Source organism: Ursus americanus, chromosome 16 (assembly GCF_024610735.1).
Source record: "Ursus americanus isolate L20-20 chromosome 16, mUrsAme1.1.p, whole genome shotgun sequence".
Classification (NCBI taxonomy): domain Eukaryota; kingdom Metazoa; phylum Chordata; class Mammalia; order Carnivora; family Ursidae; genus Ursus; species Ursus americanus.
In genome coordinates, this window is record NC_142142.1 from 22310165 (window position 1) to 22325719 (window position 15555).

At 37.1% G+C, this 15555-nt stretch overlaps 1 protein-coding gene across 1 annotated transcript in view; it reads left to right on the forward strand.

Annotated features, from left to right (window-relative positions):
- Positions 1–6004: 6004 nt before the first annotated feature.
- Positions 6005–15555, forward strand: part of TYR (tyrosinase) — a 104745-nt gene continuing 95194 nt past the window's right edge. The window contains exon 1 of the mRNA XM_045797505.2: positions 6005–6826. Within this exon, the coding sequence (XP_045653461.1) occupies positions 6008–6826 (819 nt within the window). The 5' untranslated portion in view covers positions 6005–6007. The remainder of the gene's footprint in view (positions 6827–15555) is intronic.

Consider the following 15555-nt stretch of genomic DNA (forward strand, 5'->3'; position numbering starts at 1 on the left):
CCAGGTATCTAGTATAGATTCTTGGACATGGTGAATACTGAATATTTATTGAATAAATGAATGAGTCTAAACTTAAACTGTAGAAAGTTGACGGCCACATATTTTTCCCTTTAACTCTGCACATGCATACAAACGAACACAATGATAATAATCATTACACAACATATCATAATGTAGGTTGTCTGATGTCTACTAATTAACTGAATATTGGATGCATCAATTTTTTTATTGAAATATAGTTGAAAAGATGCATCAGTTTTTACCTCTAAAAGAAAAACAATACATAAACTAATAAGAAAGCAAATACATTAAATTCTAGAAGCCTTCGTAATAGTTAAAACAAATATGTCGGTTATGTTTACAGATTGTTAGGGCACTAATTCATTGTTGTGAAAATTGATAAAGGACAAGAATTGAGCATTTACCCCACCTTTCTTGTATAGAATGTATTTCAGAGTAACTAAATAATTGATAAGGAAAAGTTATTCTTAAACAAGAATCATTATTAATAAAAGCAAATAGAATTACAAAATTCACTATTTTCATAATCTTTGCTGAGATAATGGATATAGGAAATTATTATCAATGAATGATTAAATTATGAGGTGAAAGTTTGTCAGAGAACTATAGAATAGACATGACAGTCTGACATTACCTCAAATTATTGTTCAATTTAAAAAACTAAGAGTGCAAAAAGCAGACAACATGTTCCTCTGATGTCTTTGAAAAAGTAGTGCATGACAACATCTGTGAAGAAATTCTTAACAAAAACAATAACAAAATTGATCCTGAACCTAATCACACCTCTAAATCTAATTCCCTAATTATAGAAAATCCAAGAGGTTATTATTGAAAATCTATGAGGTGATAGAAAATACAGGATAAAGAAACATGTTAGATGATATTGCAAGGATAAAATTAGTCATCCCTGAAGAGTGGAGAATTCTACTGAACAAAATTCAGTTTCTTCCATACGTAAGTTGCATTAAAAAAAAAGAAGAAGAAGATGAGGGGGCACTTGGGTGGCTCAGTCGGTTAAGCATGGGACTCTTGATTTTGGCTCAGGTCGTGATCTCAGGATCATGAGATCCAGCCCCACATCGGGCTCTGCACTTAGCACAGAGTCTGCTTGTCTCTCTCCCTCTATTCCTCCCCCTGCACTCACTCACTCACTCTCTCAAATAAATAAATAAATAAAAATTTTTTTAAAAATGAGAAACATAGTTTTTTTCCAAAGATTTTATTTATTTTTGTGAGAAAGAGAGAGAGACAGACAGACAGGCAGACAGAGAGAGAGAACAGGAGCAGTGGGGAGGGGCAGAGGAAGAAGCAGATTCCCCACTGAGCAGGGAGCCCGATGCGGCACTCGATCCCAGGACCTTGGGATCATGACCTGAGCCAAGGGCAGACACCGAACCAACTGAGCCACCCAGGTGCCCAAGAAACATAGATTTTTAAAAACAAGAAATATGTTAGACCTTGTTTGGATCTTCAAAAAAATATGTTTAAGATAATTAAAGTAGATTGAGCATAGACTTGAAATCAGATGATATTAAGGAATTATTGTTCTGTATTTTTGTCTGAGGTGTTATACTGGTATTGTAGTTACATTTTTAAATCCTTAACTGTTACCTGTGTATACTGAGACATTATAGAGAAGATATGTTATCTGACATTTATTTTAAAATACTAAAGAAGTTTTTTTCTTTTTATGTTGGTGGGACAGAGGAAACAATGCCTACAGAAAGATGATGGTGGTTCAAGTGTGATGATGGGTACATGCTAATTAATTAAATTATTTTTTTCTGGTTTGAGTATATTTAACTATTTCCACAGTAAAATTTATTTTTTAAATGGTAAATATTCAAATTGAGCTAATTATGTTACTTATACTCAATAAATGGTAGCTAGTATTAAAACTGATATAAGGAAGGCAAAAAATGAAGCTGGGGAAGAAGGTTCAAACTCTCATCAAATAAATGAGTGAAGACAAATGATCAGAGTAAGGGAAAAGAGCAAAGTTGACTGGCCAAAACCAACGAGTGGGTGAATGATCAATGCAAACACCAGAAACCAGAGGACAATTGTTTATGGCTACACTAGACCTTAAAATCTCAAATTCAGCATGTCTAAAATTGAACCCATACTCAATTTCCACAAACATTTTACCTTCAATCTTCTCTCATTTTAGTTAATGACACAAGCTAGAAACCTAGAAGTCAATCCGAAATCTCTTTCCTCTTCACCTCTCACTCCTTTTGAATTCATCACCCCTTTAACTCTCGAATCCATTCACGTCTGTCCCTCTCGGGGATCATCACTCTGGTTTCAAGCCAAATTTCTTGCCCGAGTTACTCCAATAATCTCTAACAGTGATTTCTGGATTTATTCTTGCTCCCATCCCCATGTCTGTTGTCGTCTCAGCAACTTGAGCAAATGTTTTCAATTTACATATGAGAACATCACAACTCTGCTCCAAACCTGTCATGGACTGATTTCATCCATATGTACACCTCCATACTTAAATCGAATCTCCATAGACTTCGGGGTTATAGCCGCTCTAAATGTCTTTAGGATTCGTGAACGTGCAATGTTCCTTCCACTTCGGAGTCTTTGCCTATAATATTCCCTCTGCCTGAGATGCACTCACATCCACTCTTGTCCTTTTCACCAAACAGACTTCTTCTAATCTTCCAGATGTCACTTGAATGTAACTTCTTCTAGAAAACCTCCCTTGACTATGCTTCATGACTAGTGAGGTCCCCCTGCCATTTTCCCTAGTAGTTCTTTTTTTTTTCTTTTAGAGCAGCTTTAAAAGTCATTTAGCCAGGGAAAAATTTAAAATACACACTTATAAATGTTATTTAAAATTTAAAATTAGCATAATCTCCTCCAGTCCCTGAGAGACTGTGGACTCTGGGAAACAAACTGAGGGCTTCAGAGGAGAGAGGGGTGGGAGACTGGGATAGGCCAGTGATGGGTATTAAGGAGGGCACATATTGCATGGTGCACTGGGTGTTATATGCAAATAATGAATCATGGAACATTGCATCAAAAACTGGGGATGTACTGTATGGTGACTAATATAACAAAATAAAAATAAAAATAAAAAAATTTAAATTTTTAAATTAAATTTAAATTTTTAAATTTAATTTAAATTTAAAATTTTTTATTTTTTTATTCCATTCATATAAAAATTTTCAATATTTTATTTTTTCATTTTTAAGATATAATTGGCATATGACATGGTATAGGTTTAAAGTATACTATACAGTGATTTGATATCTGTGTATATCAAATATATAGTGAAATGATTACCACAATACGGATAGTTAACACATCCATCACCTCACAGAGTTACAATTCTTTTGTTTGTTAGTTTGGTGGTATGAACTTTTAAGATCTACTCTCTCAGCAACTTTTTTTTTATAATAATTTTTTATTATGTTATGTTAGTCACCATACAGAATATCCTTAGTTTTTGATGTAATGTTCTATAATTCATTATTTGCGTATAACACTCAGTGCACATTATTTTAATAGACTATATATTTTATGAGGGTGGACACCTCTCTGTTGTGTTTACCATAGCAACCCTATCTCTTTGCATATGCCTGGTAATTGATAGTCAATAAATATTTGCAGGGTATTTACTGAGCCCTAACTCTGGCTAATAGAGTATTTTATTAACTTAGGTGTTAATTTATACAATAATCTCCTAGAATGGGACACTCTCAAATTCTATAAACTAGAGACACCTAGAGAACGTACATCTAGAGTTCAGGGAAGAACCAGTTTAAATGGGGTTTGATATGTAGGGCGTTTGTTTCGACAATAAGACTGTTACACATGTGGGCCAAGTAGATAGTGTTTCTATACTTGAGAGTAATAAAGAGGTCTGTCAAGTTAAATAAATCACTTTTGTGAAGGAAATTAAGAGGACAAAGTACATTTTTGCCATTCATCTAAGCATGGTTGGAGGCTATAAAAAAACAGACCTGGGAGAATAGACACAGAAGCCCAGCGGCGTGATGAAGGCTTTGTAAGTTATTTACTGGAAAGCCTGATAGGGGGGCAAGTGTAAAGGAAAATTCTTAATTAAATTGAACATTAGAAGTTGAATTCTGTCTGCAAGTAGATAGAACAGAATTACAAAAGGCCACATGTGGTTATAAGTAATACAGAACCAAGACTCCCCAGGGGCAAGAAGCCCTGTGCTAATCTCTCTGTGGCTCTGAAAGGAGGAAGAAAAAAGATTAAGCCTCCTTGTGGCAATCATGTGATGACTTCCTGATCCCAGCCAGAGGCAGCATTTCCATGGAAACCTCTCTTCCTCTTCACCCACACACTGCTCCTTCCACCTAAAAACGCTGCTTTTGAGTCCCAAGAGAGGTGTATAGAGGCACCTTAATGTTTTTTTTTCTGAATAATGAGACAAACTCCAGCAGAAAGGAGAAGAAAGCAGAGGTGGACACTGCTACTTACATTGAAAGTGATGGTCTTCCCCAGAATCCCACAGCTCACAGTTCAGGGACCAGGCACTGCTGCCTTCCTCAGAGCTTTCCCTTGTGCACAATTGTTCTGTATGTGTAGGGGGACCACCCAGCTTCCAGTCTGGAACAGGATAAAGAAGGAAATCTCGCAGGGACAACTGTGGTTTGACTATTCTCATCCTCTAATCTTTCACCTCACCTAGTTTAAGCCACCTAGTTTTTAGGTCCCTTCGTGGACTGGTCCTGGGTTTCATTTCCGCCACTGTGGGGAGCCTACCTGAATCTAGTTCTCCAGCTTTGCCTCTGTAGTTTCCAACCCTGCCTGAAGGATTATCTCCAGTCTATTTGTCTTTCCAACTTACGCCCACCATTAAGGTTTTATTCAAGGGACATCCTTTTAGTAAATTTAAATATTATTATCCAAAACTATGCAATCCTTTTCAGTATCTTCAGTTCACAAAGATGTCCCCTCCATTAAAAGTCTGATGTACATAATATCTATACTGCTTATTTGAAAACTAGCGTAAGTGGTAGAATTAAATTTTATCCATGTGTTTCAATTTATCTAGCTCACTATACACAGAGAAAGAATTCCTGAATGTATACGACCAATAAATATTTGCTGAATAAACATATTTATCCTATTTATTCACACCCTAAATTGAGAATTCTTTTACAAGACCCTATGGTAGTCAAAATTTCAAAACAATTTCTGACTTCTAGAACTTATGGGTGAAACAGTGTGGATACAGCATTTAAATAAAAAGAGTTTCCTTTGGAATATTAGGTAGTAGAAGTCTCCACAATAAAGCAGAGCACCCACCTATCCCACCCATAGGAATAGTCAGAAAATAAATGGTTAGATTGCTAGCAACTAGTCAACTGCACCAAGAGAATCAGGGAGACATAGAGGAAAGATTTTTTTTCTTCAGATACTTTGTATGAAATAAATAAATATATGCAATATAACCAAAGATCAGATATAATCTCTAGGCTCTGAAAAGCATCTCTTTCTGCAAAACTGAGTTCTGTAAATTCTGTGGCCTACTTACAGTCTCTGAGAAACAACTACTTTGCACCCATAATCTCTAACATTGCCTGAACTTTCTTAATAAGAGAAGCTCTATTCCTGACACCACCTCTTATTTTCCAATTCAAATCATCATTAATCTCCTACTCAACTAACTAGGTTTCCTTAGATCAGGCACTATTATTATTATTGTTACTGTTATTGTTATTATTATTACCATGTGAATTAAACTATTAATGGTGAATAGTGTTTCTCACTTTAACATAGGCCTGTCCCACTGGTGGGATTCGTGCCAACTCCAAAGAAAAGTTAGTCATGTGGTTTACAGAAGATGAAAGCTTAAGATAAAGCCCGAGAGTGTCTGATGCTGGAGGTGGGACTGGTATTATATAGGTCTTAGCCAAAACATGTGATAGTCACTCTGAAAGAGAAGTGCATAACTCAATTAACTGGCTCAAGCAGATCCGTGAGGACTAGAGGAAGAATGCTCCTGACTGCTCTGTGCTGCCTGCTGTGGAGTTTCCGGACCTCCACTGGCCATTTCCCTCGAGCCTGTGCCTCTTCCAAGAGCCTGATAGAGAAGGAATGCTGCCCACCATGGAGGGCTGACGGGAGTCCCTGTGGCCAGCTTTCGGGTAGGGGAGTCTGTCAGGACATCGTTCTGTCCAATGCCCCCCTCGGGCCTCAATTCCCCTTCACGGGGGTGGATGACAGGGAATCTTGGCCCTCAGTCTTTTACAATAGGACCTGCCAGTGCTTTGGCAACTTCATGGGATTCAACTGTGGAAATTGCAAGTTTGGCTTTTGGGGACCAAACTGCACAGAGAAGCGACTTCTCGTGAGAAAAAACATCTTTGATCTGAGTGTCCCAGAGAAGAACAAATTTCTTGCCTACCTTACTTTAGCGAAGCATACCATCAGCCCAGACTATGTCATCCCCACGGGCACCTATGGCCAAATGAACAATGGATCAACACCCATGTTTAATGACATCAACATTTATGACCTCTTTGTCTGGATGCATTATTATGTGTCAAGGGACACACTGCTCGGAGGGTCTCAAATCTGGAGAGACATTGATTTTGCTCATGAAGCCCCTGGTTTCCTGCCTTGGCACAGACTCTTCTTGTTGCTGTGGGAACAAGAAATCCAGAAGCTGACTGGGGATGAGAACTTCACTATTCCATACTGGGATTGGCGAGATGCTAAAAGCTGTGACATTTGCACAGATGAGTACATGGGAGGGCGCAACCCAGCAAACCCTAACTTACTCAGCCCAGCATCCTTCTTCTCCTCTTGGCAGGTAAGGCAACCTGGACATCCAATATCAGAGCATAAAAGAACCTTAGCAATTGCTTCTTCAGGCAGGTCTTCATATACCTCCCAACCCATCTCTCCTGCCAAGAGTAGAAAAGATCCCCTATTAAAAGTTCTCAGCACAGCTTGTATTTTTCCTTTATAGCACACTTCACAATTGTGATTACATAGGTATTTGTGTGTCTATTTGTCTAATATCCTCTACCAGTTTCTTAAACTCTAATAAAGAGTATTTGGTTCATCACGGCACTCTCAGCACCTAGGTTGGTGCCTGGCAAGTGGTAAGGTTTCATTAAGTATTTGTTGAATGAATGGATGGATGAATATTTAGATGATTAAGTTAATGATCTAGGTCAGTGCTTATGAAATTTTCTTCACAATAAAATTCATACAGTGTACAAATTATAAATCCCTGGTCCTAACCCTTAGACCCATTGATCAGAGTTTCAGCTGGGAGTCCTTAGGAAGGCATCATTTACTAAATGTCTATGGTAATTATTATCATCAGGGAAATTTGAGGAATATTATTTAGATTAAATCTTTTTTAAAAAAATGAGGATCCTGGAGCCCAAATAGGTAAATAATGAAAACAACTCATTTGCATTATGTGTGAAGACCTGTTGCAAGTGTTTCTGTGTGGTAACTCAGTTAATACTTTTACTATCCCTTCCCCCTGCTAAGGTTTAAAATACTGAGCTATCAAGGTAACCCGTACAAGATCACAGGATCACTAGGAACTAACAGAGACAGGTCAGGCTTGGCTGTCTGACCACCTAGACTTTCCCCAAGGACATGACTGCTATGTCTTTAGCCAAAGGATCTGGCTTACTCTGTCTCATCTTTTTCCATTAGGCTGCAGAAGAAATTAGCTTTTTTTTCCTAAATATGTGCAAATTTTAGAGGTACATGATAAGGGATTGCAATTCTGAAATTTAATTTCAATTTCTCCTATGCTGAATTTTTCACTCTGGATTAGGGGCAAAATGTGACCAAAGAAATACGCTTTTAATTATTTATCATTTTAAAACCATAAGGAGGAAGAAATGTTTTTCTGTCTGTATTCCAGACATTTTTAATACAGCACTTTTGACTAGCAGTGCTTTATGGAACTAAGCACAATGTTTAAATGAGATGGGAAGAATCTGGCATCCACATCTTGTGCTCTGCAGGTTTGAAATGTGAAGGGCTTTCTACCCTCCCCACTAAGTTCACACACCTTCCAAATGGAGCCTATCAAAGCTCATTGAAAAATGGTCATGATGTAATACCTGGTATCACTAATGTCAGCTATTTACCTAGAGGAATGAGTGTATTTATGCAGGAAAGGCTGGAAAAGATGAGCTTGAAAAAAAAAATCTATTTCAATAAGGCTTCAGACCTCCTACCTTAATCTATAAAGTGCAAAACTCTCATCTAGTTCTCTCATCCTCTGTTATGCTGAAAATACTGCTAAGCTAGGACAGGGATTTTCAGTCCATTATAATGCTTTCCTTAACTGTACAGCTTCGCTTGACCCAGAAAGGCTGGTAGCTTACCTAAATTACCAAAAATGTTACAACATCCACATGGAAGCTTAATAGGCAGATACTAATTGATATTTAATTACATAAGATATATGGTAGTTGGTATTACTAGAATTATATGCAATTTTTTTTCCTAATCATTTATTGAGTGGAAAGTCCCTCCCCATCCCCTTTTTTTCTTTATGATTATGGCCAATTTTATTTCTAAATAAATCTTTTTGGGTCTAGTGGGTAAACATTGGACTGAAATTATGACATTAGTTTCCATATTATTCAATGATTAAGCTGCTGTGTGTAATTGGTGTTAAAAATCAAATTCAGAAACAGAGTGAACAAAGACCATTGAAGAAAAAGAAGCAAATGATAGTTTAAATAAAAAAGGGGAATAAAAGAGAATTTGTGTCTGCTTACTGTGAGTGGTGTCCCTGTGTGAAGTGACAGTCGCTGTTTCCATTTCCGGTTACTGTCCTTTAAAAATGAAGATCAGTTGTTTATATCCATTTAATTCAGTAGTTCTTAGTATCTAAACCACTTAGGGAGCTTAAAGAAAATTGCATGGATCCACCCACCGAATTCCTGCTGGAAAATCCTCTTCAGGTGGTCCATTGGGAAGTCCAGGCATCTGCATCTTTAAACACTTTTAGAAAGATTTATTTATTTATTTTAGAGAGAGAGAGAGGGAGAGAGAGAGAGTGGGGGGGAGGGCCAGAGGGAGATAGACCAAGAGAATCCTCAAGCAGACTCCCCACTGAGCAGGAGCCCCACCTGGGACTCAATCCTACAACCCTGAGATCACAACGCTAGCCAAAACCAAGAGTCCAGCGCCCAACTGACTGAGCCACCCAGGCACCGCGAGGCATCTGCATTTTTAAAACTTTCTCTTGTGGGACGCCTGCGTGGCTCTTGTGGGGCACCTGGTGGCACAGTTGGTTAAGTGTCTGACTCTTGGTTTCGGCTCAGGTCATAAGATCCAGGCCCAGGTCAGGCTCCACACTCAGCATGGAGTCTACTTGAGATTCTCTCTCCCTCTCCCTCTGCCCCTCCTGCTTGTGCTCTCTCTCTGTCTCTCTAAAATAAATGTAAAAAATCTTTAAAAAGAATAAATAAAACTTCTCCTGTGATTCTTTTTTTTTTTTTAAGATTTTTATTTATTTATTTGACAGAGACAGACAGCCAGTGAGAGAGGGAACACAAGCAGGGGGAGTGGGAGAGGAAAAAGCAGGCTCCCAGCGGAGGAGCCCGATGTGGGACTCGATTCTGGAACGCCAGGATCACGCCCTGAGTCGAAGGCAGCCGCCTAATGACTGCGCTACCCAGGAGCCCCTTTCTCCTGTGATTCTAATGTGCAGCCATCGTTGAGAATCACCGATTTAATGAATCTGGAAATTGTTTTGGTATCTATTTCACTTTACAAACTCAGGTTCTGTAATAAACACACCACTAGTTTAAATGTTTTCACCTGAATTGTACACTCAAATCGAGAAGTGAGCTGCTCTGTGTGAAGTGAGAATCAAATAGCTTCTGGACTCAGTGAACTCATGGAGGCCTTTGAAATTAGCTAGACTGCTAGTCCTTTTAAGGCCAAGCCTCCATTTCTTCCTCAATTTCAGATATGTTTTACAACACAAAAACAGAGGTTTTAGAAATTCGTAGCATTTATTAACTGTGAGCTAAGAGACACTCAATGGTTTGTGGTGTAATACCCTTATTTTATAAAAGAAGATAGAGGCCCCAGAAAGGTATAATTTGTCCAAGGTCACACAGATGAGGACTGAAACCCGGTGCCTCTGACTCCAGTGCTGTTCCTCTGTTAATAAGGAGCCATTTAGGCTCAGAAGAGATCAATTAAGTCACTAATTTATGAATATAAAATTTGACTTGTAGCCACTTGGACTCCCTCAAAATTCAATTGCAAAGACAACTGGGACAGATATTCTGATGTAGTCCTTTTCATTTATGTTATACTGAAAATATCCCATTAGATTCTTACTGATCCACATCCTTTTCTCAGGCAGAATTGACCCTCACCCCTTTGAGCAATCATTATACTTTGTACAGATTTATATGATAGCATCTATAACTCTTCAGTACATGTCATTGTTTTCAAACCTGTCTTTGTTTATCAGACTGTCAGCTGCTCCAAAGAAGAAACCATTTCTAATTTATTTTTGTATCCACAGAGCCCAGAACCATGATATATGCATAGAATGGGCTTTATAAATGTATGCTGAATTGAACAAAATTAAAAGTCATAGAAATGTTAGCTTTATTAATAACATACATTAAAAATTAAACTCTGTATGCCTGGATTTCTAGAACCTTAGACCATACTTCTTTATAGCCCTGGGTCCCCAAGGCCAAGGACACAACAATGCAAAGTAAGCAGCGACTAACTGAACATGTGGAATAAAACATTTTATGTAGTTCTCTCTGGGCTTCTATATGTGTGTGTATGCATGCAAAAAATACAATAGAGAAAATCAAGCGAGTTACAACATATCTGAGTGTTATTTAAGTGAGATTAACAATATTTACTGATAGGGTTTTCTATTAAATAAAATAATATATAAATCATTTTCAGAATTCATGTCTTTTTTGTATATATTTTTTCATTTCTTTCTTTAATGCCTTGAGTTTTTAATGTAGAAACATGCTTGTCATCAGTTAAAACAGTCCAATATTTTTGGCGATAGGGGTCCTTAATAACATTAAAGTACAAATACCTGTGCTCAACACAATTAGATCCAATGTTATGCAAGCAGCAGATAGACCTGCTATAAAAAGGAAAGGTAGATCGGGGTAGCTGTCATGATGGATCAAAATAAAGAGAAATAAACATTCCTAGATGATAGACATGAGTGAAATGTGGCCAGGGAATTCACTCTTCAGGTGAAAAGCACATCACGTGGAAGCAAACAGTGGGAAGAAAAAAGAAAAAAGTCACATTTCAGCAGAGAGTCATGGGTTTTAGGTAACCATGGCAACAGCTCAGTGAAATAACAGCTTCTCTTTTTTCTTTATGGAAAAGATTCTGTGGAATGTCATATGGTTTACTTCCCCCCCCCCCGATAAATCTCTAATACCCTAATAGAATCTTTGCTCCTGACAGCTTTTAATAACTGGTAGTTTGTTGCTATGTACTTAAGTCTAAGAGAGCACTATCTAGGTTCACCTCCATTAATATGTCTGTTTCTTCTTTCTATCTCTCTTTTTTCATTTGACTTGGGACACTTGATTTTTTCCCCATCATATGTTATAAATCACCTGTGTTGAAATAGAAAAAGAACTTCCTCATCAGAAGACCTCTGCCACTTACCAGATGATATTGAACAAGTTACTTAAAGTCTTTGACCTTTGGTTTATCTCAACAGAAAAAAATGGGGTGCAATTATTATATATGTTTGTTTTCTGTGTTAAGGAAAGCACTAAATGCAATGGAAAGCAAAATAATGTAGTGGTATAATCTTTTGAGTCACAGAAACATGAGTTTCAGTGGACTTTTGTAACTTCGCTACAAGATACTAGACAAGTTACTTATTCTGGGATCTTTTTTCTTTAAAATTAGAATAATATATCTTAAAGAATTATTGTGGAGGGATTCAATGGAATCTGTTAATGTAAAATAACTGGCTTAGTAACTTACATATTCTTTGAGGTCCATGTGTGGAAATCATTATTATATCTTTATATGATATATCAATGTTCATTATTACAATAATTAATATTCAACCAGTGTTAAAGAACCAGAGTTAAAAACAATTTGGTGGCCTGCCCAATGGTCTTGTAGTCAATAATAGTATAATAGCTGTCATTATTTAAGAAAAAAAAAAGATTTATTTAGAGAGAGAGAGAGTGCACAAGAGAGGGGAGGAAGGATAGAAGGAGAGGAGAGATTCTCAAGCAGACTCCCTCTTGAGTGCAGAGCCTGACATGGGGAGCTCAATCCCAAGACCATGAGATCATGACCTGAGCCGAAATCAAAAGTCAGACACTCAACCAACTGAGCCACCCAGGCACCACAATAGGGATCATTATTAAACCCTTTATATCTGAAACTATATACTAAGTGCTTTGCATATGTTAAATTATTTGATCCTTCATTAAAAGTTATTTCAATCCCTATGTATTATAAGATGAAGAACCTTAATACTCATAGAGCTTAAGTAATTTGCCTAAGGTCATGTAGCTAATAAAAGTCAGTACCAGAAATCATGTCTGACTGTAATCTCCATGATACTAACCACTGTGCTAACCATTTCTCCTTCCTGACTCTCCTTCTGTATCAAATACAAACATGATGACTTGGAACTAAGTTTTTCTAATTATTTCTGGAACCAGGGTAGATTTCCTCCTTGTTACTAATACATCCAATCATCTGAACACTTAGTCACTTGGCTGTTGGCATTTCAGCAAAAATAGTTCCATTCAAACCTTTGCAAACGAGTCTGCTGTAGGAATTTTTGAGGCAGTAGGACTTTTGAAAATGTCCTGAGATGGTTTAATATTCCAACAGGAGTGAAAATAATTTCGTTTATGTACCTGACATGATGTCTAGTTAATTGACATAATAAAGGAATTCAATATATTATATTCAATGCAAAAGCTAAGTTAGCTTTATTCAACCATTCCTAAACCATTTACAGGCAGTAATAAATGTTATGTATATATACATTTGGAATTAGCACTGTGTATTAATGTTCTAGCTCTGGCTCTAAGCATCATATGACCTTAGACGAATCACCCAACAGATCTATTTCTCAATTATGCATGGATGAAAGGATTGAGGAATGTAGTGAAGTGTGAAGAAACCTGTAAACTGACATTTGCTGGGCAAAATCTGTGCTACTTTCTGTTACTATTTTATTTTATTATTAATACAGTAAATGTGAATTATACATTACAGTGTCATATAATAGTATATTTTTATTATACCCTATTATATTTAATACAATTTCATATTATGGTTGAGAAAATTGAGACTTAGCAAGTCTAAATAACATGCTCACTGACACATTGCCAGTAAGTAACAGAGCCGGAACTGATGCCCGCATCTACCGGAATTTGGCATCCAGTTCTTTTCCAACACACAACGCTTCAATTCATAAGTGATATCTTAGTGACCCAAAATTAAAAGCTTCTCTAAGTGTCTCTCATTGAACACAGTAGCAGCCATTCCTGGGAGGCACGGCTCATTCAGTTCCATCTCATGATAATTGAACTTGCTTTTACATTTCTCTAGAGTGCAAACTCACTGGAGCAGGAGACTAAGATTGTCTCGATTATTTTTAACTGTGGTGCAAACAAATGACCAGGAAGGCTTTTCACTTTTAAAATATTGTTCCATGTGCCTTGCCTGTTGTCCATAAAAGTATTCATCATAACCAGGGTTTTAGATGATACTAGCCTTTTGTATTCTCCCCTAGTCAGACTGTGTTTCCTCGTCATTAAAACAGGGGAAAAAATCATATAAACCTACAAGGTGGTTGTGTGAAGTTTTAAAAATGTACACAGTGATGCCTTCCTCATGTGTTTAATAAAAATGATATATTTTTAAAAATATCTTCTAGAGCAGAGTTTGGTACCGATTACAGGACGAGTTAAAAAGGTTGTTGAACACATGTTTGTAGTTGAAGATTCATTGGTTCATCCACTGATTTTATTCATCCATCAAATATTGGTTGAGCCTCTGTTCTAGATCCTATGAATAGTAATAATAATAAAGTTGTCCTGGTGAAGATCACATTTTCTAAGGGAGATGATACTGATTGTTTATCAAGGAATCTAAAGTAAGTGAAGTCTACATTGGCGAAGAATAATGTTATCTGCTCAATGGGCACAGGCCTCCTGTGGAAGTATGTGCTTGTGGGTCAAGGCGGGGTGGCTCTCCTGTACTTTTTGTTTTGAGTTAGGATTGATATCTTGCTACTTAGTTCCTTGCTCTCACTGAATCAAAGGCATCAATGATTTTAAGATGAATTAATTTAAATAGCACTGAGACCAAAAAGTAAAGATAAATCTGCCTATTAAATTGTGTGATTTTTTACTCATTTACAATTTTTATTTTATATTTATACTGAAAGAGCTCCTTTTGACTTCTTTAGTGAGATATTATCATAGTTTATTCTTCTGCCGACCTATAAATGAAACTATAAGTAAAATAATTCAGTGAAGAATTCCTGAAAATTCTTCATATTTAGAGTCAGATCCTTTTGAATTACTTTCGAAGTCAGAGTTAACAGTGTCTGTTTTTTTCTAAAATACTGCCTTATTCTTGAAGACGAGGTCAGATGTCAGATCCATGGCAAGGAGTGAGAATGCTTAGGTATGAACAAAGTTGTGGCAGGGAGAAACACGAGTAATGCTCAGAGAAGGGTAGCCAACCTGACTTTAGCAGTCAGGTCACATCATCTGTAGGCAAATTGAAGAGTGGTTCCCAGACTCAAGCTGTATTCTGGAGGTACAATTGACAAGACTGGCTAATGATTTCAACCGTTAGTGAAAGACCTAAGAGAATAAAATACAAATGAAAACTCACCAGTTTCTGGCTTTAAAAGGATGACTCACGGGTTTGAGCTGCAAGACGGTTGATGTGATAGGAAATATGGGGAGAAGAGCAGAGTTTGGGGAGTTTAAATGTGACATGTGAGATGCATGGGAGATAAGACTGAAATAGGAAGTCAGAGATGGATATAAAGGTTTAAAATTCAGAGAAGTGGTTTTGAACTAGAGATAAGAATTAGGGAGTTCTCACCAGGTAGTTGAAAGCTTTGAAACTTGTAAGAGCCAAAAGAGAAGATATAGAAATAGAGAAACAAGAGATGGCACAGACGTAAACTCAGGACTAGGGCTAGCTTCGTGGGCATACAACCAGCGAAGTCACACAATGGATGTTTAACAGATGCTTGTCAGATTTATATTCTCATCAAATAAATACTTGACAAAATTATATGAAGTCATTTTTATTATCCTCCTTTGATCATTGAGGCCTAGGGAATTTAACTCATTTTCTTAAGTAGATACAAGAAGAGAATTCTGTTCTAGATTTTAGATTTCACTCTTATTTTGCAACCCTCAGAAGGCTGGGTCCTTCAACAATTTCCTTTAAAATATGAAGCTCTTGGTGAATCTTCCCACCTTCTCCCTTTTGATGTTGAGGCCCCCACAACTCCTTTAACATAAAGGTTTTTGTGTA